This window comes from Cavia porcellus, unplaced genomic scaffold, assembly GCF_034190915.1.
Source record: "Cavia porcellus strain 051 isolate PalLab524CR breed Dunkin Hartley unplaced genomic scaffold, mCavPor4.1 scaffold_15, whole genome shotgun sequence".
NCBI lineage: Eukaryota > Metazoa > Chordata > Mammalia > Rodentia > Caviidae > Cavia > Cavia porcellus.
Window position 1 is genome coordinate 5181207 of NW_026947498.1, and position 25146 is coordinate 5206352.

The 25146-nt window shown below is 48.5% G+C and overlaps 1 protein-coding gene and 1 long non-coding RNA gene across 24 annotated transcripts in view; one reads left to right on the forward strand and one right to left on the reverse strand.

The window, feature by feature from the left end:
• Ripply3 (ripply transcriptional repressor 3) overlaps positions 1–16290 on the forward strand; it is a 40831-nt gene extending 24541 nt beyond the window's left edge. For 4 of the 7 annotated variants that reach the window (XM_013146126.3, XM_023562496.2, XM_063224494.1 and 1 more), the window contains 2 exons: positions 13111–13178; positions 15553–16290. In XM_013146126.3, the coding sequence (XP_013001580.1) occupies positions 13111–13178; positions 15553–15826 (342 nt within the window). In that variant the 3' untranslated portion in view covers positions 15827–16290. Of the gene's footprint in view, positions 1–755; positions 844–9993; positions 10169–13110; positions 13179–15552 lie in introns of all 7 variants that reach the window. The other 3 variants (XM_063224495.1, XM_023562498.2, XM_063224492.1) reach the window with 2 other exon arrangements.
• Positions 16291–19962: 3672 nt separating this feature from the next.
• The window catches only part of LOC101789064 (uncharacterized), a 62669-nt gene continuing 57485 nt past the window's right edge, over positions 19963–25146 (reverse strand). For 16 of the 17 annotated variants that reach the window (XR_010039281.1, XR_010039279.1, XR_010039280.1 and 13 more), the window contains one exon: positions 19963–20704. This is a non-coding gene — a long non-coding RNA (uncharacterized LOC101789064). Of the gene's footprint in view, positions 24933–25146 lie in introns of all 17 variants that reach the window. The other variant, XR_010039276.1, reaches the window with a different exon arrangement.

The window sequence follows — 25146 nt, forward strand, 5'->3', positions numbered from 1 at the left end:
TCTGGAATTGGAATATATGTTGGCATCACGATGTGTATGTCAGCCACCCTCCAGTTACACTAGCTGAGTTGATTTCTCCTCCATGTCTCTGTTAGCCAAGTTTGCATCTCTGCAATCGGGGAAAAACAGCCACAACGTGGGAAGTGGCTTTTGACACACAGTTGCCGAGGTTTCAGTCCATTCTCCAAGGCTGCAAGGCTCTTGGGCCCATGACAGGGCAGAGGCATCAAGGTAGAGGACATGGCCATGGCAGAGGAAGCTGCTCACTTCATGGGGGCCAAGAAGCTGGGAAATCAGGGAGAGAGCTGAAGAGGATGGGGCCAGCTGTGTGTGTGGGAGGTTTGTAATCCTAGCACTCCTAAAGAGGTTGAGGTAGGAAGATCACGTCCCATGAGTTTGAGGCCAGCCTGTGCTGTATACTGAGTTCAAAGTCAGCCTGGACTACAGAACAAGACCCTGTCTCAAAAAACAGGATGAGGCCAGGGGTGACACAGTCCCCAAGGCCATTCTCCCATCACTACTTAACACCTTCCAATTCTGATCTCATCCAGAGATTGATCCACAGATGAAGTAAGAGCCTGGTAATCCGATCCCCTTCGACAGCCCCCCACCCTGAGGTTTTTGAGAGACACTGGGTAGCTAAACCATAGTGATGCCCATGTGTGAAAATACAGCTTCTTGAAGTTCTTTCCTAAATTACAACGCTAATGCTAATTTCTGTTCCATTCAGTGAAGACCTTTGTTTTTTTTACAAGGGTTTGAATGTGCTGCCCCAAATTCCTGTGCTGGAAACTTAATCCCTGAATTCCTACGCTGATCCTGCTTGGAGGTAAAGAGGCTGAGGTAAGGTCATCAGGATGGTGGCCTCAGGATGGAGCTGGTGGCTTTGGAAGAAGAGGAAGAGAAGCCAGGTGTGATGCCTGTAGTCCTTGCACTCTGGGAGGCAGAGGCAGGAGAATCACAAATTTGAGCACAGCCTCTGAAACTTAGCAAGATTCTATCTCACAAAAGACAAATGGGGGAGAAGCTAGGGATGTAGCTCAGTGCAAAGCCTCTGAGTTCAGTCCCCAAAACAATCAAAAAGAAGAGGAGGAGGAAGAGGAGCAACCTGCACTGATGTATGCTTGCTCTGTCTGGCTGTATGATGATGCCATTTTTTTTTTTTTTTTTTTTTTTTTTGCTATGTTGTGGCAAGAAGGTCCTGAGTACCATGTTCCCCTGGAAATAGAGCTAGCCAGAAAATAATCAGCCTTGAAAACTGGAGACCAAAATGCCAGCCCCAGACAGTCCATCCTTGCCTGACCTGTGATCACTACTCTCTTGCTCAATGGCCACCCAGTAATGCAGGTAAGACTAGGACAGGCTGACCAGGGGTGGCATTGTGTGTGTGTACCAGAACTAAACTCAGGACCTTGTGCTTCTAGGCAGGCGCTGTGCCACTGAGCCATATCCCCAGCCCTGGGGTAGCATTTTTGATCTCCAGTTTTCAAGGCTTATTATTTTCCAGATAAGTCTTATTTGGGGGGAGAGAAGGTAGGTGCTGGCAAGATCCTTTTGGCCTTCTCAGCCACCATAACCACAGGCTAAATAAACCTCTATTCTTAATGAATCACCTGGTTCCAGGTATTTTTTTTTATAGCAATGAAAAACAAAGGCAGCTCTTTATATGGTAAATATTCCAATTTTGGTTAATAAAAGTATGTATGGCTGGGCATGATGGTCCACAGCTGTAATCCCAACTACTTGGGAGGATGAGACAAGAGTCATTTGAGCCCAGAAGATCAGCACCAGCCTGGAAAACATAGCAAGACATTGTGTCAACAATAAATAAACAAATACCAATAAAAATAAGGGCCTAGGATACACCCTGTGGTAGGGCACTTGCCTAGCATGTGAGAGGCCTTGGGTTTGATCCCCAGCACCACACAAAACATTCAAAACTGGTGCTGCTGTCATGGTTTCTTTATTTTGTTAAGGGGCTTCCTCGGGGGTTTTGGAACTGTAACTGCAGTCATAGAGGGTTAAGGAAAGTACTGATAGCTTACGTACAACATATCCAAGGACCAGGAAAAAATTTATTTGCATCCTAGAAATGGTAGCCATCTTGTGAAGTGACTCTTGGGGGCTGGGCTTCCTGTTTCCATGCCAACACACTGAGCATGCTCAGAAAGCAGACTCATCAGCACCTCCCACGATTTAGCTTTTGGCCAAGGGTTGATTTTTTTTTTTTAACTATTACATTTTAGGATTTTATTAAAACAATCACTTAAATTACAACAATCTCTCGGAAAAGAAAATAACCCTCCAGGGTCTAGCAAGACAGGTGTGACTCAGGCCCTAAAGGAAGCAGTGTTATTTGACATCTTTGTTTTTTGTGGTTTTGTTTGATGCCTTTTTGAGACAGTGTCTCACTGTGCAGTTTAGGCTGGCTTTAAGCTTACTTTGTTAGCGCAGGCTGATCTCAAATTTGCAATGATCCTCCTGCCTCAGCCTCCCAATGCCGGGATTACAGGCGTGCATCGTCACACCCAATTTTGCTTGACAGTTTTGAAAACGGCTGGCACATCCAGAGGACCCCCCACACACAGGCCATCTTGGCCCCAGGGCAACTGGCACAGGCTGCCACCACCATGGGCTGCAAGACCCCAGCATGTCACTGAGAAATGCTCAGTCACCAGCACTGGTTGTCACCTCCAGGCTTGTGAAGAAGGAAAAAGAGAGAGAAACCTGTCTCCAGGGTGACAGGACAGGCCCTCGGGAAGTGTTCTACAATGCTACGGGGCACTGTTTAGCAGGGCTGGGCGGCAACATGAACACCACAGCTGTGCCCGCAGGTCCTTGGGCTGCTGGTGCTGAGGCAGGACCTTGATCAGGGTGCGTGGACGGCTATGGGCCTGACCTGGGAAATCGATGAGCTGGGTGCTCAGGGCTGAGCAGCCCCTGCTCTCCCCTGTCCACCTGCTCCAGGGCCCAGAAGCTGCGGCCACAGCTCAGATGCCAGCCAGCACCCAGAGTTCAGCTAAATTAAAAGATGAGGCTCAGCTTCACTTTGGTAAACACCATCATGGAATGGCCCAGATGTTTATTAAATACTGTGTTGAAAAAATTTAAAAATGCATCTGTGTGCTGACTCTGATGTTATATGCCCATAATATCAGCATTCTGGGAGGCTGAGGCGAGAGGATCATAAGTTTGAGCCCAGCCTGGGCAACTTAGCAACTTTGTGAGACCCTGTCTCAAAATAAAACCATGTTTTCCTAAAATTAAGACATAACTCGAAAACAAGCAATGGTCATTACCATGGTGACAGTCTGTGGCTCACTGTTCTCTTGCTTGGTGGCTTCTCTGTAGGGCAGTAAGGCTGAATGGGGCTGCCATGTTTTGAACTCTAGTTTTAAAGTCCAATTATTTTCTAGTTAGGCCTTATTTTCTGGGAAAACACAGAATGTATAAAGGGGGTGGAGCTGGTGATGTAGTTCAGGATGAAAGCCCTGAATCCCATCCCTAGTACCAAAAAAAAAAAGAGAGAGAGAAAGAAAAAAAGCACGCTTTTTTCAGAAGCATTTTCAATGAAATAACCTTATTGGCCCCAGAGCACTATAATTATTCCATGCATATAATATTCTTTTTTGGGGGGGTACTGGGAATCGAACTCAGAACCCTGTGCTTGCCAACCTGGCTCCATTCATATAATATTCATCCGGTGAATATTTGTTGCGCATCTTTTACGAGACATGGCATGGTAGCACACATCGGTCATTCCAGCACTCCTGGCGGCTAAGCCAGAAGGATCTCAATTTAGTGTCTTAGCTAGGCAACTTAGTGACCTTGTGAGACTTCATCGCAAAGGAGCAGAGAGGGAGGGCCCGGCCTCTGCTCCCCAAACGGTACCTTGGCCACGGTTCCCCCTTCCAAGGGGAGCGACTTCCGCTCACCAGGCAGAGACCAGGAAGAGCAGGGAGTGCGGCAACTCCCGAGCGCCCTCCAGTGGCCTTCAGCCCTCCCTGAGGATGGCGCTTCCTTGGTCGTGCCACCCCAGAAAGGTCCAGCCTACAGCAGCATGAAAGCTGGGAGTGAGAGACCCTGCAGGTGACAGCCTGCCTTCAACCCAGAACGCAGAGCCCAGAACCATCCTCTGGGTTGGTACCCCAACTCTAACTGCATCTGCAAAGATCCCTTTCCCAGCTCCTGGTGCATCCACAATTCTGGGCTGGCACTTGGACGTGTTAGCCTTTGGGGCCTGTGGCAATATCCTGCCACCTAGCGTGTCGCAACGGTGGGGACATCCTCTGCTTCCTGTGTCCGTCACCTGAGTGTAGCTTCGAGAACATCTTTAGGTTGGGCGACTCCGAAGTGCTTCTTCGCTTCCTTGTGGAGCTAACTGTAGCACTGCCTACATAGTGACCAACACATGCTGGTGGCAGGGTGTCCCATGGTCAGGGGGCCACTATGCAGGGAGCAGGCAAAGGCCCTGTCCTTACAGAGCTAAAGTCCTACCAGGAGGCGCAGACCATGAAAAAAGGGTGGGAGAGCGTGATGCACACACCGGTAATCCCAGCCCTGGGGAGGCTGAGGCAGGAGCATCACTGTGAGTTCAAGGCCAGCCTAAACTGCATAGTGAAGCCTCGTCTCAAAAAAACACAACAGCAATAAAAAATGGGAGAGAGTGGACAGGAAGGGAGTGGGGAAAGAATCAGGAGTGTGATATGCATGTCCCAGGTCCCCAAGAAGAATGTGATCCTTACGCACTGCAGCATGAACAAGTAAGAATTAACAAAGCACAGGCAAGAAATAGTGTAGTAGGTGGGCACAGTGGCACACACTGGAGTCACGTGACAGAGTGAGGCAGGAGGGTCAAGTTCAAGGCCAGCTCGGGCAACTAGAGCGCCCCTGTCTCAAGAGACAATGAAAAGGCTGGGGATGTAGCAGAGTGGCAGAGCCCTGGCCCCACGCATGCAGGGCCCTGGCTTCCATGCCCAATACCATGAGTACAGCCAGCAATAAAACTGCACTAAAACAGTAATATATTAAATATGGCAGCTAGAGTAGATGTAAACTACGGCATGATAAGTGGTCTGTGTGCCCCAGTCCACTGCCTGGGGTTGGGGGAGGCGAGATCTAAGAGGTTGAGGTTGGAGGGGACACCAGGAGGCCCTGGCGGCCCTGGCTTAGTCCTGACTAACCCTGGAGAAGCCCGAAAGGCTTGGACTTCCAGCCCGGGTTTTCACTCAGTTAAGTGAGGGGCACTGTGGTTCCAGAGAGCTCGGGCAGGAGACATGAACATTCTACCATCACACCTTGGACACACATTTTATGTTAAAATTATTTTCAGCCGTGGTGACACAGGCCTGTCTCTAATCTTAGCACTGAGGTGGCTGAGGCAAGGGGATCACCTGAGTTTGAGGCCAGCCAGTGCTACTTCAGGAGACTCGGCCTCCAAAACCAATATTATTTCCTTTTCAAAAGCTAACTCATGCCTTAAAATGAAAATTCAGGAACAAATACATTTTATCAATTCTGAGTATGAACCCAAAAAACTGACAGTGGGTAGTCATATGGATGCTGCACTAAAGACTGGCACTCACAAAATGGGAGGCACAGCCCTAGCTTCCAGGCCCTGCCCCGGGCATGGAGGAAGGGGCACTGCTGGGGACCCTGGACAGTCTGAGTACTTGGGGCCATCCAAGCTATACTGATGTTAGATGTAAAACAGACCTTTTTTCTTTCATCTTCACCTTTGTCTTCATCTTCTTCTTTCTGAGACAGGGCTCACTGCGTAATCCACTTGAACCCATTATGTAGCCTATGCTGACCTCCAAACCCACAGTGATCCTCCTGCCTCAGCTTCCTGAGTGCTGGGATTACAGGTATTCAGCATCATACCCGGCTGGGTCTTCATTTCTCAGGGCCCCACTATCATGTGATTATACAAATCTGCTATGCTTTTCTACTTTTCTTTTTATCTGTTTGGTTTTTTGAGACTGGGTCTTGCTACATAGTCTAGGCTGGTCTTGAACTCAAGCCAATGCTCCTGCCTCAGCCTCCAACAGCACTGGGAGTACAGGTGTGTACCACCATACCAGGCCTAAATTTTAATTTTGCAAAATGAATGGTTGGGTAGGGGAAGATGGATGGTAACTATGGTAACATAATGATGCTAATGTACTTAATGGTCCTGAGATGTACATTTAAAATGGTTAGGATAGTGAATTTACTTATATATATTTTATGACAATTTTTTTTTGTGTTTTTCATTTTTATTGGTACCGGGGATCGAACTCAAACGACTGCCTGCTTGCAAAGCAGGTGCTTATGCCACTGAGCTAAATTCCCAGCCCCCTCAATTTTTATTTCTTAAAAATAAAAATTTTTTATGGTACCAGGGATTAAACTCACGACCTAGTGCTTGCCAGGCAGGCACTTATGCTGCTGAGCTAAATCCCCAGCCTTATTTATTTATTTTTGAGACAGAGTCTCCCTATGCAGTTCAGGCTGGCCTTGAACTCACTTCGTAGCCCAGGCTGGTCTCGAACTTGCAACCTCGAACTCAGCCTCCCGAGGGCTGGGATTACAGGCGTGTGCCCCCATGCCCAGCTAATTTGTTTTTGAGACAAAGTCTCACTATGCAGTTTAGGTTGGCCTCAAATTCACCGTGTAGCCCAGGCTGACCTCTGACTCTAGGTCAGCCTCCCACCTCAGCCTCCCAAACGCTGGGATGACAGGTGTGTGCCACCACGCCCAGTTTAGCCAAAAAGTCAAAACTAAAACAGATACATTTCATTCCGATGGAACAAATACACTTTTGTTTTTTAACTTTAAAAAAAGTCTTAGAGACCGGGAATGTAGCTCAGTGGTAGATCATTTTTTTGGTACCGGGAATCGAACTCACGACCTTCCACTTGCCCGGCAGGCGCTGTACTGCTGAGCTGTATCCCCCAAAAGGATGACATGGGCTGGGGATTTAGCTCAGCAGTATAAGCCCGGCTTTGCAAGCGCGCGGCCGTGAGTTCCATCGCCGGTACCAAAGAAAAGAGAAAAGCACAAGCGCAGAGCAGTAACTGCAGGAGCTCCCACCAGCTTCCCGAGTTGCGCAAGCCTTGGCGGAGCGGGTAACAGGAAGTGCGGGCCGGCTGCTCGGGAGGAGAGGAAATCATCGCTTCCCCAGTCGCCTTCCACACTGTTTATGTAAAAATGCTCAGCCTGGAGATGTTTTGACTCTTGGCATCCTCCCCGGCGGCCGGAAGCCCTCAGGGCGCGCATCTTTAGACGCTTGGCCTGGGAGCAGCCGCGCCACTCAGCGTAGGAAAAGGCTTTTTAATTAGAGCCCACACAGCCAGACGTCGAACCTGGCTTTTCTGTTTCCCTCCTCACCTCCCCGCAGGGGCTTCGGCAGGTGACCCAGCGCCACCTCCGCGGAGTGGGAGCTCAGACTCTGCTTCCCGCAGGGCTGCTGCGGGCGGGCGGGCGGGCGACACGAAAACCCCCCGGTCGGTCCCGCCAGTCTCTCGCTTTCCCTGCGCTTATTTGCTTTTGTTACTTTACTAGGCAAAGCGGTTCTTCCCCAGCTCGACCCCAACGGACTATCCTTGTTTGTGTGTCGTTGTTTTGTATTGGAGGATGGAACCCAGGATTTTATTCATGGCCAGCTTTGTTGCTTCACCACCTAGCTACACCCTAGGCCTTTTAAAAAATTTTTGAGGCAGGTTATCACTAAATCTCTTAACTGGCCAGCCTGGCCTGGCCTGGGCTGGTGTGTGTGTGTGTGTGTGTGTGTGTGTGTGTGTGTGTGTGTGTGTAACATACTACCCCCAGCTCTCCCAGCCTTTTTACTTGTTGAGACAGTGCCTCACTAAATTCACCAGAATGGCTTTGAACTTGCATCCTCCTGTCTCAGCTTCCCAAGTGACTGGGATTGGGCAAAGGTTCTGAAGGGATGTGATACATGTCATTTTCTCAGAAAGCTACCCTGATTCTCTCTATGGTCACCAGCTACCTGAAAGTCACCCGTGTTGAAGCACCCACACTCTGCTGCCCAATTCTTAAAAAAAATAAAAAATAAAAAAAAAAACCTGTTCTACACTGGCAGATTAAATATAAGACCTTATTGTCACAATATAGCTAATGTTCTTTTTCTCCTCCCTCATTATACCCAGTGTCTTTTATATTTTATTTTATTTTGGTACCAAGGGTCAAACTCCTGACCTTGCACTTGCCAGGCAGCTGCTTATGCAGCTGAGCTAAATCCCCCACCCCACCGTCTTTTAATCATTTTTATAAAGTTACTGTTAAATCCTCCCTCTAAAGACTGCTTGTCTTTAGTTAGGATCAATTATTGTCAAATGTAGGGTTTAAAATGTGGGATTAAAATGAGGGATTAAAATCTTTTAATCCCTCAAATTCTTGATTTTTTTTTCAAATTCTTGATTTTTTAAAAATCCATTAATTCAACTGTATGCCTGTAATCCCAGCACTCGGAAGGCTGAGGCAGGAGGAGCTCCATGAATTTTAGGCCAGACTGGGTTATATAGAGAGTTCCGTCTAGACTGAACGACATAGTGAGACTCGGTCTCCAACAAACAAACAAACAAACACAATCTACTAATTTAAATCATACAGATAATTTCCAGGCCGGGGATATAGCTCAGCAGCACAGTGCCTGCCTGGCAGCTCAAAGTCGTGAGTGAGAGTCCCGGTTTAAAAAAAAAAATTCCAGTTGTCAAATGCAGCCCCGCTGGCGCCCGGAGAGGCAGGTACCTGTCACACAGTCTCCCACCGCTCCTGCCGTGGGTCCCTTCCACCCTCCCACCATCGCCCAGCTCTGACGACGACCCGGACGGCCTAGGGCTGAGTCCGCGGGGGCCTCTCCCTTCTCCCCACTCACTGCTGGAACAGCCTCATGGTTTTCCGAGGCCCCCATGCTGTCCCGCGTGTCCCCATCCCGCTGGGTCCTCTCCTGGGTCCTGGGCGCCCCGCGGCAGCAGCGTCGCGGGCCCCACGCCTCCCAGTGGGCCGCGAGTTCGAGTCCCCGCGTCGGCCGTCGGGGCTACAGCGGCGAGCGCTGACGCTGGCTCTGGCGGACCCCGCAGCCGTCGCCTGCCAGGGCGGGAGGCGAGAGCCCCCCAAACCGGGTCCAGCGGCGCGCGATCGAAACCCGAGGGCGGCAGCGCGCAGAGGGCGAGGCCCCCGCCCCCCCGCCCCCCCCCCCCCGCGGCCGCCCGGCCCCGGCCCACCCCGGCCCCGCCCCGACCCCGCATTTAAACCCAGCGGGCGGGCGAGCGCGGCCACCGCACGCACCGGCACCATGGAAACCGAGGCAGCGCCCGAGAGCCCCCGTCCCGCGAGGTGAGCCGGCCCGGGGCGCAGATGGGGCGCGCGGGCCGGCCCGGGGCACCTGGCGAGGCCGGGCGAGGGCGCGGGCGCCGGGGGCGACCCTCCCAGCCGCCCGCACCGAGCGTCCTGGGCACGCGGGGCGCTGTGACCCCTGCGCTCCTTCCGGGCTCCCGCTCGCCTTCCACGCGAGTGGAGTTTAAGGGAATCGGAGGAGCCGGAGAGGGGAGGCGCGCAGGGGCCCCAGGCAGCCCGGGGGGCGACAGCAATGCCCCCTCGTCGGCTTCGCTGGACTTCGCAGATTCAGATCCGCAGCGCCCAGGTCCTCCCGGGACCTAGGCGGTGCAGCTGACACCAGCGAGGACGTAGCCGGCTCTGGGAAATCCGGGATCGCAGACTCCGGTGGGGTGGACGCGAAGTCCCCCGAGGGCGCGGTGGGTTACAACGTGGGTTACACGGCGTCTGACTCGGAGCGTCCCCTCCGGGGGTCTCCCCGAACCTCGAGAGCCGGGGCTTGGGCAGGACAGCAGACACCAGGGGAGCTGGAGGGGACGTTCCGGGATGCCCGCTGACCCTCGCGGGAAGAGCCCTCGAGCTGTTCCTGCAAAGGCAGCGGCGTGCCGAGGGAGTGGGGAGTCTCATCCTCTCCTGCGCTCTGTCTTGCAGCCCCAGCCCCAGCCCCACCCCTAACCCCAGCCCCAGCCCCACCCCCAACCCCAGCCCCAACCCCAGCCCCAGCCCCAGCCCCAACCCCAGCCCCAACCCCAGCCCCAGCCCCAGCCGCAGGCCGGTGATCTGGCGGCCCTGGAGGCCCTGGACGGTGACCACCGCTGGAAGCCAGGTGAGCCCGCGCGCAGAGACAGCCAGTCCAGCGGGGAGTCGCAACGGCAGACTAGAGCGGGCCCCTAAAAGCCTGCTCCCCGCTCCGTCCTCGAGGCCGTTGGAGCCTCCAGGGCTGAGCCAAGCAACCCCGTGAGCCCGGCATCAATCAGATCGGAGCCACCAACCCGGGCGCCCTGTGCAGCCTATGTAGCTGGTTTCGAAGCCTCCAGAAGGGATTTCTGCAAACCTGAGAGCTGGAGGAAAGCCGAGAACCCCCTTAGCGCCGGATTGGTGCCAAAATGCAAATAGGGGCAGAGTGACACCTAAAGAGCCCGGGGCGTGGGGGAAAGGCCCGGCTAGCTGCGGGCCGCCGCCGCCGTCTGGCCCTTTCTGAAGCACTTGCAGGCCGACTGCAAGCGCTTCTGGGTAACTTGTGTTGTCTGAGCAAACACACTCAAGCCCAGGGCTTTTCAGACAGAGATTAATAGCCACTACTCTTCCTTTGTTACCCTGCATGGGTGACTAAATAGCTATTATACATACCGAAGGAAAGACTCGCTTTCATTTGTTATATTTTAAATAGAAAGCGATGACTCTGAAAACCCTGGAGAGCTCCTTGGCTAGGAAGGAAGGTGTTTGATTTACCTAACCCGAGGCGTGCGTGGGACCTGGTGTGCAGTTATTGGTAATGTGTTAAGGCTCGGGTGTGGGACACCAGGCCATTAGCTTGGCGGTTTTTCTACTTTGTGCAGTTAACCTGAGCATTCAGAGTTTTGATTCAGTTGCCATTCTTTACTTTGAAGAAAAATGCAGCAAATGAATTAGTGATACGATTTTTAAGCCGAGTCGTTCTTACACGCAAAATAATCGCTTCCTTTGCATTCAAACGTAAGCACTTTAAAATTTTAGTTTTAATACTACCTGTTTGCATCCCGTATTGATCACACCCCTCGTGGGGAGTTGGTACTTGTATATAACCAATCTGAAATCTTTTTATGTCCCCTTCCACCTTCTTCCCTTCCCTCCATCTCTTAAGAACAAGATTTTATAGATGCTTGAGAGAGAATAGGGATTTACAATTATCTAGTTTCTCTTTCTTTTTCTTTTTGAGACAGGATCTCGCTATGCAGTTCAGGCTGGCCTTGAGCTCACTTTGTAGCCCAGACTGGTCTTGAACTTGCAAGATCCTCCTGCCTCAGCCTCCCGAGTGCTGGGATTGCAGGCGTGCGCCACCAAACCCGGCTTTCCAATTTCTTTTAAATGAAATGTCTGCAGAACCTATTGGTTTTTTTTTTTTTTTTTTTTACAAGAACGAAGGTATCGTAGTACACTGCCTAATGTGAGCAAGTGGCTTTGGACTTTTTCTATCGCAGTGAGAAAGTGCGCGGTGAAAAAACCGGAGATGTGACTTGCAGGGAAACATTAGGCTGAGCGGCTGCCAAGCTGGCTGTCGCCCTCGACCAGACGACAGGGCGACCTCAGGCCCAACCCGCCTTGTTCACCGGCGCCCTCTCCCGACAAAGCCGGAGAATTCCCGGGCTCCAGGGCCCTGTCCAATTTTTCTCCAGAGATGGCACCTGAAGGCGAGGGGGTAACGTCTGAGGTCCTGTGCCAGCTTTCCAGCGCGTAGATCAACCTTGGAATCAGGTCTAAATTTCAGGAAGAGCCCCAGGCTTTGGGTAGCACACCTCCCGCTGGGATCTGTTCTCCGGATTTTAAGAAAACGCCCACACCTTAGACGCAGTGTTTAACCTGTGTGCTTTTCTTTTCCCACCTAATTATCCAAACATGAATATGTGGAGGTTTCCTTCCTTCAAAAAGGATCTTTAATAAGATCACTGGGAAAATAATCAGATAGCGATAGCATAGTGCTTGAAAGCTGTCCGGATCAAGGGGATGAGTTTTATAGCTTGTGAAAGCCTGCTCTGTGATTCACAGGCAGCCGTCGCGAACGCTTGTGGGAGGTCATCCCTACCAGGTGCTGGGGTGTCCCCAGAGCTGTGCGGTTAGGACAGCTTCTGCCTGTCACAGGGCATGGAGTCCTAGGGGTAGAATAGTGAGCCGGGGCAGTTAGGAGTGGTTTATAATCACAAACAGAGCTTTTTTTGGGATGGGGAGGAAGGGTGGCTTTTTTGAGACAGGGTCTCGCTATGCAGTTCAGGCTGGCCTTGAACTCTGTAGCTCAGCCTGACCCCAATTTGCAGTGATGCTCCTGCCTCAACCTCCCGAGTGCTGGGATGACAGGCGTGTGCCCCATGCCCAGCTTCCAGTCTGAGCACAGCCCCTGGCAGCTGCCCCTACCCACAGAGCACAGATCCAGTCGCCAAACTCCCTGTCTCAAAACCTGGCTCTTGGGATCAAACCTCAGCTCAGCAATGGGTGTGAAAGACATCAGGATGGGGTCTCCGCAGTCCTTAGGAGCCCCTCAGCCACGGATGCCTTGTTCTCTTCCCCTGTTCCCCTGCCCCTCAGCCCTCGTCCCTCTGTACAGTCTCATCAGGAATGTTAGGAACTGAGCCCCAGCCCTTCCCTGTCCACCCTGCTCAGCATAGCTACATTCAAGGGCTCAAAGCTCTGTCCTGGGGTTCTGAGTCTCCCAGGCCAAGGCTTGGTGTCCACGTGCTGTCCCACTTCCACACTCTCCCAGTGTCTTGAATGTCATGGACAAAGGTAACAGACAGGCACTGGAACCAAAAGAGGTATTCAAACTCTCTGAAACTGGGACTGAGCTGGCTGGGGTGGTGCCCACCTGTCATCCCAGCACCCGGGAGGCTGACGCAGGAGGATTGCCATGAGTTTGAGGCCAGCGTGAAGTACAGCGAGACCCTGTCTGAACAGAACAGGACCGAAGAATGGCACAAAGAACGACAGTCACAGGCTACCCAGGTTTTCTCTTTAAAAACCTTGAGATAGAACTTTGTGCTATTCCTTTGCTACACCTGTGTTTGTGTGTCTTCACAGAGTGAGCCTGGGATGAACCCACAAATTCTGAGATCGAAGGGCGCCTTTGGGTTTCAGCACCCTGTAAGGTAATATCTGACTTCACAGTAAAAATATATATCATTTCTGTTTGATGCTGTAACCATGAGTGCACTTCAGGGTCTTCAACCGTACACATTCTCAACAAAGTGGAGAATAATCAACCTGCGATATTATTGTGCTTATACCAAGGAACTCGAAGGGTATTTTACTGTGGCTCTGGAGTCCCATTCACGGATTCTTTCATGTTTCAATTGGAAACTGGATTGGGATCTCTCTCTGCTTTATACTTTCTGTAAATGTCCTGTCGCATTTTATGCCTTGTGTTAATTGTCCACAACGGTTTGTGCCTATGCTCTTACCAAGCTACCAGATGCACCTCTGTTTCCTTCATGGGGCTGAGCTCATATACTGTCTTGTACTAGCAAACCCTCCGAATGCATACATTGACTAAGTCAGGGGCCAGACGCTGGCTCCGGGGCTGCGAGCCCTTTCCTAGCTGCTCTGGCCATCGGGTTTGTCAGTGTCTGGCTGGGGTCTTACTTACATTTCACCCATTTTAGGCCTTAAGTGACTTGTGTTCGGGATTTTCGTATCTGTGCCTGTCTCTCTCCATCTCTACTTCCTCCCCCGAAATGGAGGCCCTGCTGCCCGCCTGCAGCCTGGTCACCTTCGTTCCTGGAGAGGAGCCCAAGCACCTCCAGACCCTCGAGCGCAGCTTTTGGAAGAAGGGAGCTCTCTAAGCACCCCTTACCTCTGGTTTTCAATGCTGGGGGAAACTTAAAACCCCAGGTGGGGCTGGGGATGTAGCTCAGTGGCAGAGTGCCTGTTTGGCAAGTACAAGGTCCTGAGTTCAATTCCCAGTACCAAAAATAAATAAAACAAAAACCCAGGTGCCTGGGTGGAGCTTCATCACGTAGCCCCATTACGAACCAGACAGATGATTTTATTTTCTATTGTTATTTCAGAAAATTTCAAATATGCACTAAAGCAGACCAAATATTATAGTGATTCCATCCACATACCGATCACAGGCCACAGCTTCGCTTCAGCTATCACAACCAAAAATGCCTGCAGACAGTTGCTTTATTTTTATGTTAAAGAGAAAAAAAAAAAAAAAAAACAATAAGAGCAATGATACAGAATTGGAAAACTGGGGGCTGAGGTTTAGCTCAGTGGCACAAGCACCTTCCTGGCAAGTGCAGGATCATGAAATTGATCCCTGGTATAAAAAAAAATTAACAGAATTTGAAAACAAGGTAATAGGAGATTAACAATGCTTAATATATTGTGGAATGTTATTTTCAAAGTAGTTGCTCAGATTCCAAGATATAGACATGCATAATTGATCAAACAATAAAATCACAAACCGTTCTTTCAATGAACTAAAAGAAACCAGTAGTAGAACTATTTTAGCTATCTTTTGTATCTATCATTTTCTTTTCCTTTGCTTTTCTCCTTTCCCTCATCCCAGTTTTCTTTCTTTTTGAGCAGTTTCTTCGCCTTGCACAATGTCTATTGTAGATTTGGGATTTCATTTCCTTTTTCAGTTTCTTACACTAGAGAGACAATACGATGTCACCTACAATCCAAACGTTTTCAAATGTGCCCTGGGATTGAGAACCACTGGTCTATTGAAAATCGTAGGAGGTGAAAATCACCACAGTGATAGCAGGGCATCTTCTCTCTCCCTTTCTATCTAGAACGAGGAAAAGAGATTCTGAGAGGGCTTATTTTGCAGCCCTGGGGGTTGAACCCATGGCCTTTTAGAGACCCATATTCCCCTCGCCTGATTTTAATTTGTATTTGAGACAAGGTCTTGCTAACTCACAAAACTTCCCAGTAGGGTTTAAAATTTATCATTCTCCTGTCTCAGCCTCCCAGAGTACCGGGATTATGGGTGTGCACCACCACTCTCAGCTAAGGGAGGTTGTTTTCAATTCTTTCCCTTTTATAACTGGGGTTCCCAATTGATTGAGGGTTTCCAAATTTTATAGAAAGGTTCGATGCTGTCTCTCCAGCCACACTGTCTTCCCAGAGACGCAGTCTTCCCGCGGCTCTGTGGGGACACCTGACATAGTTGGCTGCTTCTATGGGTCAGAATTTTGGAGTCATTTCCAGAAACAGGGGGGACATGGGGCCTCCCTGAAAGGGTTCCTGCATTCTCCAGGAGGACTTCCCTCTCCACCAGTCAGAGCTCAGCATTTCTGGTGGCCTGTCCCCTTGTGCCACCCCTCTTCTTGGCGGCTCGTCCAAGCCCTACCTACCTGCTGGCTGTATATTCCAGTGTCTTTGCCACCGCGATGGGTAGGGGGTACCAGGCAGGCAGGAGGCCTGGGGTGCCAGCTGCACTCGGGGAAAGGAAATGCTAGCAGGAGTGACTTTTCCGGTGGATTAATAGCACATTTGTCTTCCCACTGTCAGACTCTACTTGCCCATGTCGAAGCGTGAGGAGTTCCTGCGGGATTCCGGGGAGAACGTGCTGGCCAGCTTCCCCATGCAAGCCACCATTCACTTCTACGACGACGAGTCCGACACTGAGTCCGAGCTTGAGTCCGAGCTCGAGCTTGAGCCTGCTGAGCCCAAGCCCAATGAAGAAGAGCGGGCGGGAGAAACCCAGCCCCCAGCACCTCAGTGCCAGGAGCAGAAGGCGGCAGGGACAGTGAACGACGTGGACATGGAGGAGCTGGACTGCTGAGCCCCGCAGGAGGCAGGGGCCCCCCGACCTCCTTCTCCGTGTCTCCCCAGGGACCGGCGCTTGCTGCCCACCCACATGAAATGCATCACTTGCGGTGGCCTGGTGACAGCTGGTGTCCTCAGGGTCATCAGAGGCCAGGCTGCGGCCAGCGACCAGGACTCTGCTTCTTACCTTTGCTTCTCCTGTGGCTTTTTCTGAGTAGATGTGGGGGACAAAGAGGTTTTCTTGTCAGCACCAGTTGTCACCTGGAAAGGCCAGCTAGCAGTGTCACCTGCTGAGATGACACAGATCAGCGCCCCCACCTTCACCTGATTCTTCCTGTTCTACTCCTTCTGCTTTTGCAAAAATAATTTAGGTATCAAATCCCAATTTTAATCCATGGTTCAAGGGTTGATTGGGTTGCTTTCTAACATTCTGGGGAATATATATTAACTATGAGAAAAATAAAAAATCAAAACAGTGAATGATTGTTGTCATAAGAGTATCAAAGATGAATTTTGAGGCAGTAACTCAGAAAAAATTCTGTGATAATTCCACAAGAGCAGTGTGTATGAATACATAAGTTACAGGTGCTTATGTCTTGGTGACTGCCCTGGGCTTCTCACTTGAAAAGAATGACTCGGTTTTCAGTGAAATTATTTGAGGTAGCCTATAATCCCAGCACTCAGGAAGCTGAGGCAGGAGGATTGCTGTGAGTTCCAGTCCAGCCCGGGCTACATTAGCAAGACTCTGACTTAAAAAAAACAAAACAAATTGTCTGATGTAAAATTATTTTTGGGTTTTTACATTTTGACCAAATGAATATATTTCTCTTGGTTTTTGACTCAATTATCATAGTTGTCTTCCTATACATTGTATGTTATATAATCCCTACTTGAAATAGACATTTTGAAAGGACTGATAAGTGCTTTTTTTTTTTTTTTTTTTTTTTTCTTTTTTGGTATTTCTAAGATGGGGTCTCACTATGCAGTTCAGGCTGGCCTAGAACTCACTTTGTAACTCAGCATGGCCTAGAACCTGCAGTGATTCTCCTGTCTTAGCCTGAGTGCTGGAATTTCAGGCATGTGCCATCCCGTCCAGCTCATAAACACTTTATTTTATTTTATTTTATTTTATTTTATTTTATTTTTTGGTACTGGAGATTGAACTCATACCCTTGCACTGACCAAGGAGGCGCTTGTGCCTGAGCTAAACCCACGGCCATAAACACCTTTTTAAAACATTCTTAGATTTCATTTGTTCCTGCTCTAAAGTTTTTTAATAAGTTTTTTACTCAAGTCTTTCAAAATTCTGTTTGTTTGTTTGTTTGTTTTGGTACCAAAAATTGAACTCATGACCGCATGCTTGCCAGGCAGGCGCCTGTGCTGCTGACTTACATCCCTGGCTATGTTCATTACTTTTAAGAATGCAGAAGATAAAACATAAAAAAGGAAGTGACCCATAACCTCACTGTCCAAACAGCCCAGTAATGCTTTAAAGATAAGAGTTATAGATGCAAATATTTTAGCAATCTAAGCCTGAAGTATACATTGCAAGTAAAAGCTACCCTCCCCTCTCTTCCCTTCCTCTGCCTCCAAGGGATGAAGATCAGTTGCTTTTTATTGGCCTGTCCAATAAAAAAAATTAATTCCCTCCCCACCCTCCAGTCTTTTTGGTCTTCTGAATTTTTCTTTTGTTTTTAAAAAAATTGTGCACCAAGCATCGTGGTGCACATCTGTAATCCCAGTACTTGGGAGGCTGAGGCAGGAAGATTGTTGTGAGTTCAAGGCCAACCTGGACTATCTAGCGAGACCCTGTCTCAACATCCCCCCTCCCAGAATAAGTGTCTTTCCCCCCAAACTTCAGGACATTTATGCCTGAGTTTATTTCAGAAATGAACTCCTATTGCAAAGTTTTTGCAGAAAAGTCCTAGAAGCCTTCCCCTTACCTCTTCATCTGAGATGTGAGAGGAGAATCAGCCCATTGCAGTGGGCTTTGTTCATTTTTCCGTTGGCTGAACTGAGATAGAAAATCAGGCATAGTTGCCCATTTACCCTGAAGAAGAAGTCTGCCTGTGTTCTCAAATCACCGGGTGCCAGGATTTAAAATGCGCTGCATGGTGGGTTTTCCTCGCCTTGATTTGGTTGACTGAGCACAAATACTGAACCAGACTGTTTGCTTTGGCCAGCCAGGCAGGTCCACATGCTGTGTGTCGGACTCGTGTGTCTGCGCTGACACTGCAGACTGGCGCTCAGGGCCTCAGGGCTAGCCTGGGTCCTGTGAGCTCATGCATTAGTGGGATGAGACCCCAAGCCTGCAAACACCACACTTTTTTTTTTTTTTTTTTGGAGACAGGATCTCACTGTGTAGCCCAGGCTGGGCCTTGAACTCATGGTGATCCTCCTGCCTCAGCCTCCTGAGTGCTGAGATTACAGATGTGTCCTACCACACCCAGTTACATTTCTTTTTTAGCTTCCAAATATGGGAAAATAAGAAGCAGTACTCATCTGTATCTGGTTTTATTTCACTGAACAGAATCTCCTCCGGTTCTACCCGTGTCACTGCAAATGACAGGACTCCGGTCTTCTCCCTGGCTGAATGGTCTTCCATCACTTATATGACGCACTTTCTCTATCCGCTCATCCACCGATGGACCCCTCAGGCCCATTCTCTGAGTGTGAGTTGTTGTGAATGGTGCCGTAATATTTATGGGCACGCAGGATCTCTGTGGTCTGCTAATTTCATTTCCTATGACCATACACTCAACAAGGTGAATATCTAGATCATGTGGTGGATTCATTTCTTCTTTCTTTCTTTCTATGTGTTTTGAGACAGGGTCTCTCTGTGGTTCTGACTGGATCTAAACTCACTGTGTGGCTCAAGCTCTCCATAACCTGCGGTGATCCTCATGCCTCAACTTCCTGAATGCAGGGATGACAGGCACGGGCCACCAACATCTGGCTCAGTTTTAGTTTCTTAGGAGCTGCCATGCAGCTTACCATTATGTCTGTACTAATTTGAATTCCCAGCCACAGTACATACATCTTCTCTTTCCACCAGGTGTGGTGGTGCACACCTGTCATCCCAGCACATGGGAGGCCGAGGCAGGAGGATCACTGAGTTCAAGGCCAGCCTGAACTGAATAGTGAGACCCTGTTTCAAAAAACAAAACCAAACCAAAAAGAGTCCCCTTTTCTTCACCACATCACCAACATTTGTTACTTTAATACTTTTCAAAACTTCTGACAATAGACATTCTGGGGCCGGGAGTGTGGCTCAGCGGTGAGGAATATGTGTGGCCGGTGCAAGGCCCTGGATTTGATGTCAAGCAACAAAAGAAAAAGAAGCGTCTAACTGGGCTGGGGAGGCGTCCCCGGGCTTTCAGCTGCATTTCTGTGCTACTTTTTGAGTGTGTGTGTTTTTGAGACAAGATCTTTATGCAGTTCAGGTTGGTATTGAATTCACTTTGTAACCCAGTTTGATCTCAAACTTGCAATGATCCGCCTGCCTCAGTCTCCTGAGTGCTGGGATTACAGGCATTACTTTATGCCTAGCTTGTTAATACTTCCTAAACTGCTTTGTTTTATATATGTGTATATAAAATTATATTCTACATGGTATAAATATATAAATATTTATATAACTATTATCTATAACATATATTAAATATATATTTCAGTTATCAACTACCTCAGAAAGAGGCATAGATAAAAATAATATAAATACATCCTGTTCTTATAAAATCATGATCTTCATTTTTCAGGCTCATCACCAAATTTGTGTCTTCGTTGAAATTTAGAGTAAATTTTCCTCTTTCCCTAATACCAATCTGCTGTTTTACAGACTGACTGGGAGAGGTTGTGTTTTGTATTTTTTATTTGGTTCTTATATTTTTTTAGCAAGTGAACTCACAGAGTCATCGCATCTTCCTAGGCCTTTGCACTGAGCTGGATCCCTGGCCCTTTCTTTACTTTTTATTTTTTGAGACAGAATCTCACTAAGTCACCGAGTTACCCAGGCTGGTCTTGAACTCCTGCCTCAGTCTCCCAGAGCGCTGGGATTAAAGACGAGCCCTTACCACGCCTGGTTGAAGTTGTTACATGGTTTGCATTGGTGAGCTTTCCTGTGGTTGCTACGAAATACCCAACACACATCACTTAAGGAAGGGAGTGATTTATTGGTCTCACGGCTCAGGGTTCATGGTCGGCTGCCACCACGGAAGGAGGATCATGGCAGTGGAAGGGTGTGGAGGAGGAAAGCTGCTCCTTTGTGGCCGCTGGGAAGCAAGGCCCAGGGCAGAGCACCAGCAACCTCCACAGGCACCCCAGCGGGCCACCTCTGCGGTGGGCACAGCCGGGTATTCAGCGCCCCAGAATCTCATCACCCCAAAGGAGTCTCTTACGCCAGTCAAGTTGACAATTACGTGTTTAAATGTTTTTGTTTTGTTTTAAAGTATAGATTTTTTTTTTTCCAAAGTAACACACCAAGTGTAACAAGACAAAATCCTCCCGTGGCAGAAGGAGCAGTGTCCATTATTGGCCAGTCGCCTTCCAGGCAGTCTCATCTTCGTGCCGCTCTCGGTGGGCTCTCTGCCCATGCCTGTTGTCCATGAGTAACTGACACTGCAGAACCTAGGGATCCTGTCCCAAAGGGCACAGCTGGCAATGGAGGTCCCTGTGTCTCTGTCTTCCAGGAAAACGTGGGGGAAGTGGGGCCTTTTGTCTCCTTGCAGTCACGGGTGGAAACACTGCTCAGTGGGCACTGTTCCCTCTCCCCACAGAGGTTCTTGGGGTGTTCGGATGGAGCACCCCTCTCTGGTCTCCATCCTACCTGAGGAAGTAGCACCACGCTGCTCCAACCTGAGCCCTCTGGAGAGACATTCTGTGATTCCTCAGCATCCTGGGAGACAGGGAGATAATGGAGTGAGTTAGCAATTTGGTTGCCAAGGCAACGCTTTCATGGTTGGGATCGCACAGGCTGTGCTGGGTAGCAAAATAGTCCAGTCTTCTCTCCACGTTTCTGCTTCTGAACTGGAAAAACTGGGGTTGGGGGAGGATTGAATTCCAGATGTTATAAAATTTATGCCTAAGTTAGAATGAAAGTTTGTGGTGGCAGATTCTGGAGAATTGCATAAGGTGTAGGATTTTTTCCCCTCAAAATCACTTGTTATTTGCCAGTTGTCCCATTTCTATTTATTTTTTATTTTGGGGTTCTCATTTGGTTGGTAGCTCTGCCTTTGTTTTTTTGAGACAAGGCCTCACCATGTAACTCAGGCTGGCCTCGAACTCATGGCAATCCTCCTTCCTCAGTCTCCTGAGTACTGGGCTATAGGCATGCACCGCCACATCTGGCTGGTAGCTCTGGTCTTTTTAAAAAATTTTATCCCAGCCATTCTTTTGTGGCCAGCTGTCTTCATTTTGTGAGAAAATGCTTCCAGCATACCTGGCTTACCCTAGCTCAGCCTCAGCACCTAGGGTGTTTTTCCCAGCGCTAACAATCCGGGCAAGCGCAGAGGTATCACATTATCACGATGTAGAAGAACGATAACTCCCTACCTGTCAGCTGTCAAATGTGCGGAGTCTCGTGGCCTCACCATATTGAATGAAGTTGCGGAGTAAAGGAGGAAATTAGGAAGGTTTTATTGGAAATAGAAGGGGAACAACCCCTGGACTTTCAGGAGGGGTCCAGAATGGTGGCCCCGAGGCCCTCGGTCAGGGCTACTTTATCCAGTAAGGGCGCAGTGTGGACGCCAGGAGACAGAACTGCCTTCAGCCTGGGGATCCCGGGTTCCGCTCAGCTAATACTGACCATCAGGAACCAGTCGCCCAGCAGGGATGTGGGGAAAGAAAAGGGCATTTTGGGGAAGAGATGGGAGCACAGCTCTGCTCACCCACCCGGGTGACTGATGCCCGTCTGGACTCACTGGACCATGTGGTGCTGACCACAGCATAGTCTCAAGTTACTGTTTATCCCTGAAGGAGACACGTGGGTCTGACCACACCATCTTTATCTTTAGGCCTGGCCTTCTTCAGCTGCGCCTCCAGTCACAGATCTGATGTTTTTATTTTTGTGCTGAATTTCTTAAGAGTTCAGTCCCTCTCCGACTGTGTAGTATTTTCTGTCTAACTTAGCTGCCTCTAATATTAGTATCTGTGCAGAGTTGTGCAGTGACAGGGCTGGACCCTGCCTGACAGTGTTGAGTGTGAGACAGAGCTGGGAACTTGGAGCCCAGGGGCCTGGTGAGGACTCTGCTGGACCTCGGCCTGCACAAATGACTGCATGGTCCCTACCCTGCCTTGCATGAATTTCCCATGTAAGGGTCCAGTGTATGTGCCTGGTAAAGTTTGGCGTAGAGAACTCACTAAGCTTGCATATGGCGCTGGGTTTGATCCCAGTACATACACATATACCCTGCCTGCTAATTTTAAAGAAAAAATTTCTGTAAATTCTGACTTATGCCAAGGGAAGGATTTGGGAATGAACAGTAAACTCACCAGGAATGCTGCAAAAAATGAGCAGCTATAGGCTTGTGGCAAGCTTCAAGGACCTTCCACCTAGTAGCTGTTAGTTGTTTCCAGTGGTCCTCTTTCCAGAGGGGCAGGGTCCTGCCCAAGTCCTAAGGCTGTGACTGGCCTCAGCATTCCCATGACCAGAAGCCAGCAGGAGGAGGGCAACGGCATTGAACCACAGTGACTTCAGAGCTCTCTTGATAACTACAGATCCCAGAGAAGAAGCCCAGGACCAGTCCCACTCTTAGAACTCAGCCCCTGGCCATTTCCCACACTTAATCTGCCACCCCGGAGGAGGCCCCTTCTTCCATCTGCATTAGAGCCTTCAGAATCACCCACCCCTTGCTGGGCAGCTCTGGACTCCAGAGGCCCCTTCTCTGAATGTTGTGGGCAGAAACAATTTCAGACATGCAATCTTACAGCATGGTACTCAGAGAAAACAGACCAAGCATCAGAGAAACAGATTAGAAGATGCACAAACAACTTCAGACACACTGAGCCACCTTATCTTTGACAAAGGGGCCAAATGCATTCATTGGGAGAAAGATCACCTCTTTAATACATGGGGCTGGAAAAACTGGCTCTCTAAATGCCGAAGATTAAAGCTGGACCCATATCTCTCGACATGCACTAAACTAAAATCAAAATGGATCAAAGATCTAAATATTAAAGCAGAAACACTAAACTTCTGGAAAACGGAATTGGTAAAACAACTCCAGACACACTAAGCCACCTTATCTTTGACACAGGGGCCAGACGCATCTTAAACATCTTAAAGATGTTGGTGTAGGCAAAATTTCATGAACAAAACCCCAACTGCACAGTAACTATCACAAAGAATCAATAACTGGGACCTCATATTATTAAAAAGCTTTCTCACAGCAAGAAAAAACACTAACAGTGTGAAGAGACAACCCACAGTGTGGGAAAAAGTTTTTCCCAGCTGATCCTCAAAGGGCTAATACCTAGAATATATACAGAATTGAAAAAAGAAATCAGAAACCCCAAATTTAAAAGCCCAATCCAAAAATTGACATCTGAAATAAATAGACACTTTTCAGATGAAAAAGTGGAAATGGCAAATAAATATATGAGAAATTATTCAAAATCACTGGTCATTGAGAATGAGAATTAAACTAATACTGAGAGCCAGAAGTGTAGCATAAGCGCCTGCCTGGCAAGGGCAAAGTCCTGAGTTTGATTCCTGGTACCCAAAAAACAAAACAAAACAAACAAACAAAAAAACAGTGCTGAGATTCAACCTCACCCCAGAAAGAATGGCTGTCATTAAGAAATCAACCAACAACAAATGCTAGAGGGGCTGTGGGGAAAAAAGAACCCTTCTCCACTGTTGGTGGGAATGCAGCCTGGGCAACCACTGTGGAAACTAGTGAGGGGAGTGCTCAAAAAACTAGGATTGGGGGTTCCATTTGACCCAGCTAGTCCCCTTCTGGGTATCTTCCCAAAAGAATTAAAAACATCATACCACAGTGACATATGTGTACCCATGTTTATAACAGCACAGTTTGTAATAGTCAGATGTTGGAAACAATCTAAATGCCTATCAACTGAAGAAAGGATAAAAAAAGATGTGGTATTTTTATACAATGCAATAGTACTCAGCCATAAAGAAGGATAAACTGGCCGGGCATGTGGCTCAGGCCTGTAATCCCAGCACTCTGGAGGCTGAGGCAGGAGGATCACTGCAAGTTCAAGACCAGCCTGGGCTACAAAGTGAGCTCAAGGCCAGCCTAATGCATAGAGAAACCCTGTCTCAAAAAGACAATTAAAAAAAAAAAAAGGATAAACTGGACACTTTTGTAGGTAAATGAATGCACCTTGAGACCATACTCCTAAAGTGAAATAAAGCATAAATACTGCATTGTTACTCTGGTCTGAGAAACTGAAAGTATAAATAAGGACCAAAATGTTTAATAGGTACTGTGAAGTAGGAAGAAAATGTTCAATGGGAAGGGGGACGAGGGGGAGGGGGAAGAAAATAAAAAGTGAGGGAAGAAGGGAAACGTGGAAACAAAGCTTTTGTAAATAAGGGGAGAAAGAGGGATTGAAGGGAATGTAGGGGAAAGTTATACACATACAGGGACACGTTCCCTATGGCGAATGTGATCAGCACGTATACCTAAAATGTGCCAATACACTTAATTAACAGAAAAAAACCAGGTTTTAAAACATCAGACATCATCAATGTCATTAAGAATATCATCTTCAGGGCTGGGGATTTAGCTCAGCGGCATAAGCACCTGCCTTGCAAGCAGGCAGTCGTGAGTTCAATCCCTGGTACCGATAAAAAGGAAAAATACAAAAAAAAAAAAAAAAAAAAAAAAGAATATCATATTCGCATCTAAGAAACTCATCAGGTATTTGACATTCTAAACATTTTACATATTGGCTAAGAAGTAAGTTCCTAGCAGCAGTGTAGCAATTTGACAGTTAACAAAAGACAGCCAGGTAACATCCGTGAAAAAGCGATGCGGTCATTTCCTGGTGATGACGAGGCCCACAACCTTCTCTATTTCAAAGGTCTTAATTTTGATAAAGGAACCCCATGGCTTGACTTTCTGTAGGAATCAGGAGTCTACCACCGACCAATGTTCATCCTATAGCAAAACACAGATGGTAGAGGAGGAGGATTACTCTTCAAAAGATTAACTTTATTTCCTTGTCACTTGGTTTTAAAAAATAAGACGAGATGGGCTGGGGATATAGCTCAGCGGCAGAGTGCCTACTTGGCAAGTATGAGGTCCTGAGTTTGATCCTCAATACCATAAAAAAGCCCCAGCTTTGGGCTGGGAACATGGACCACTGGTAGAA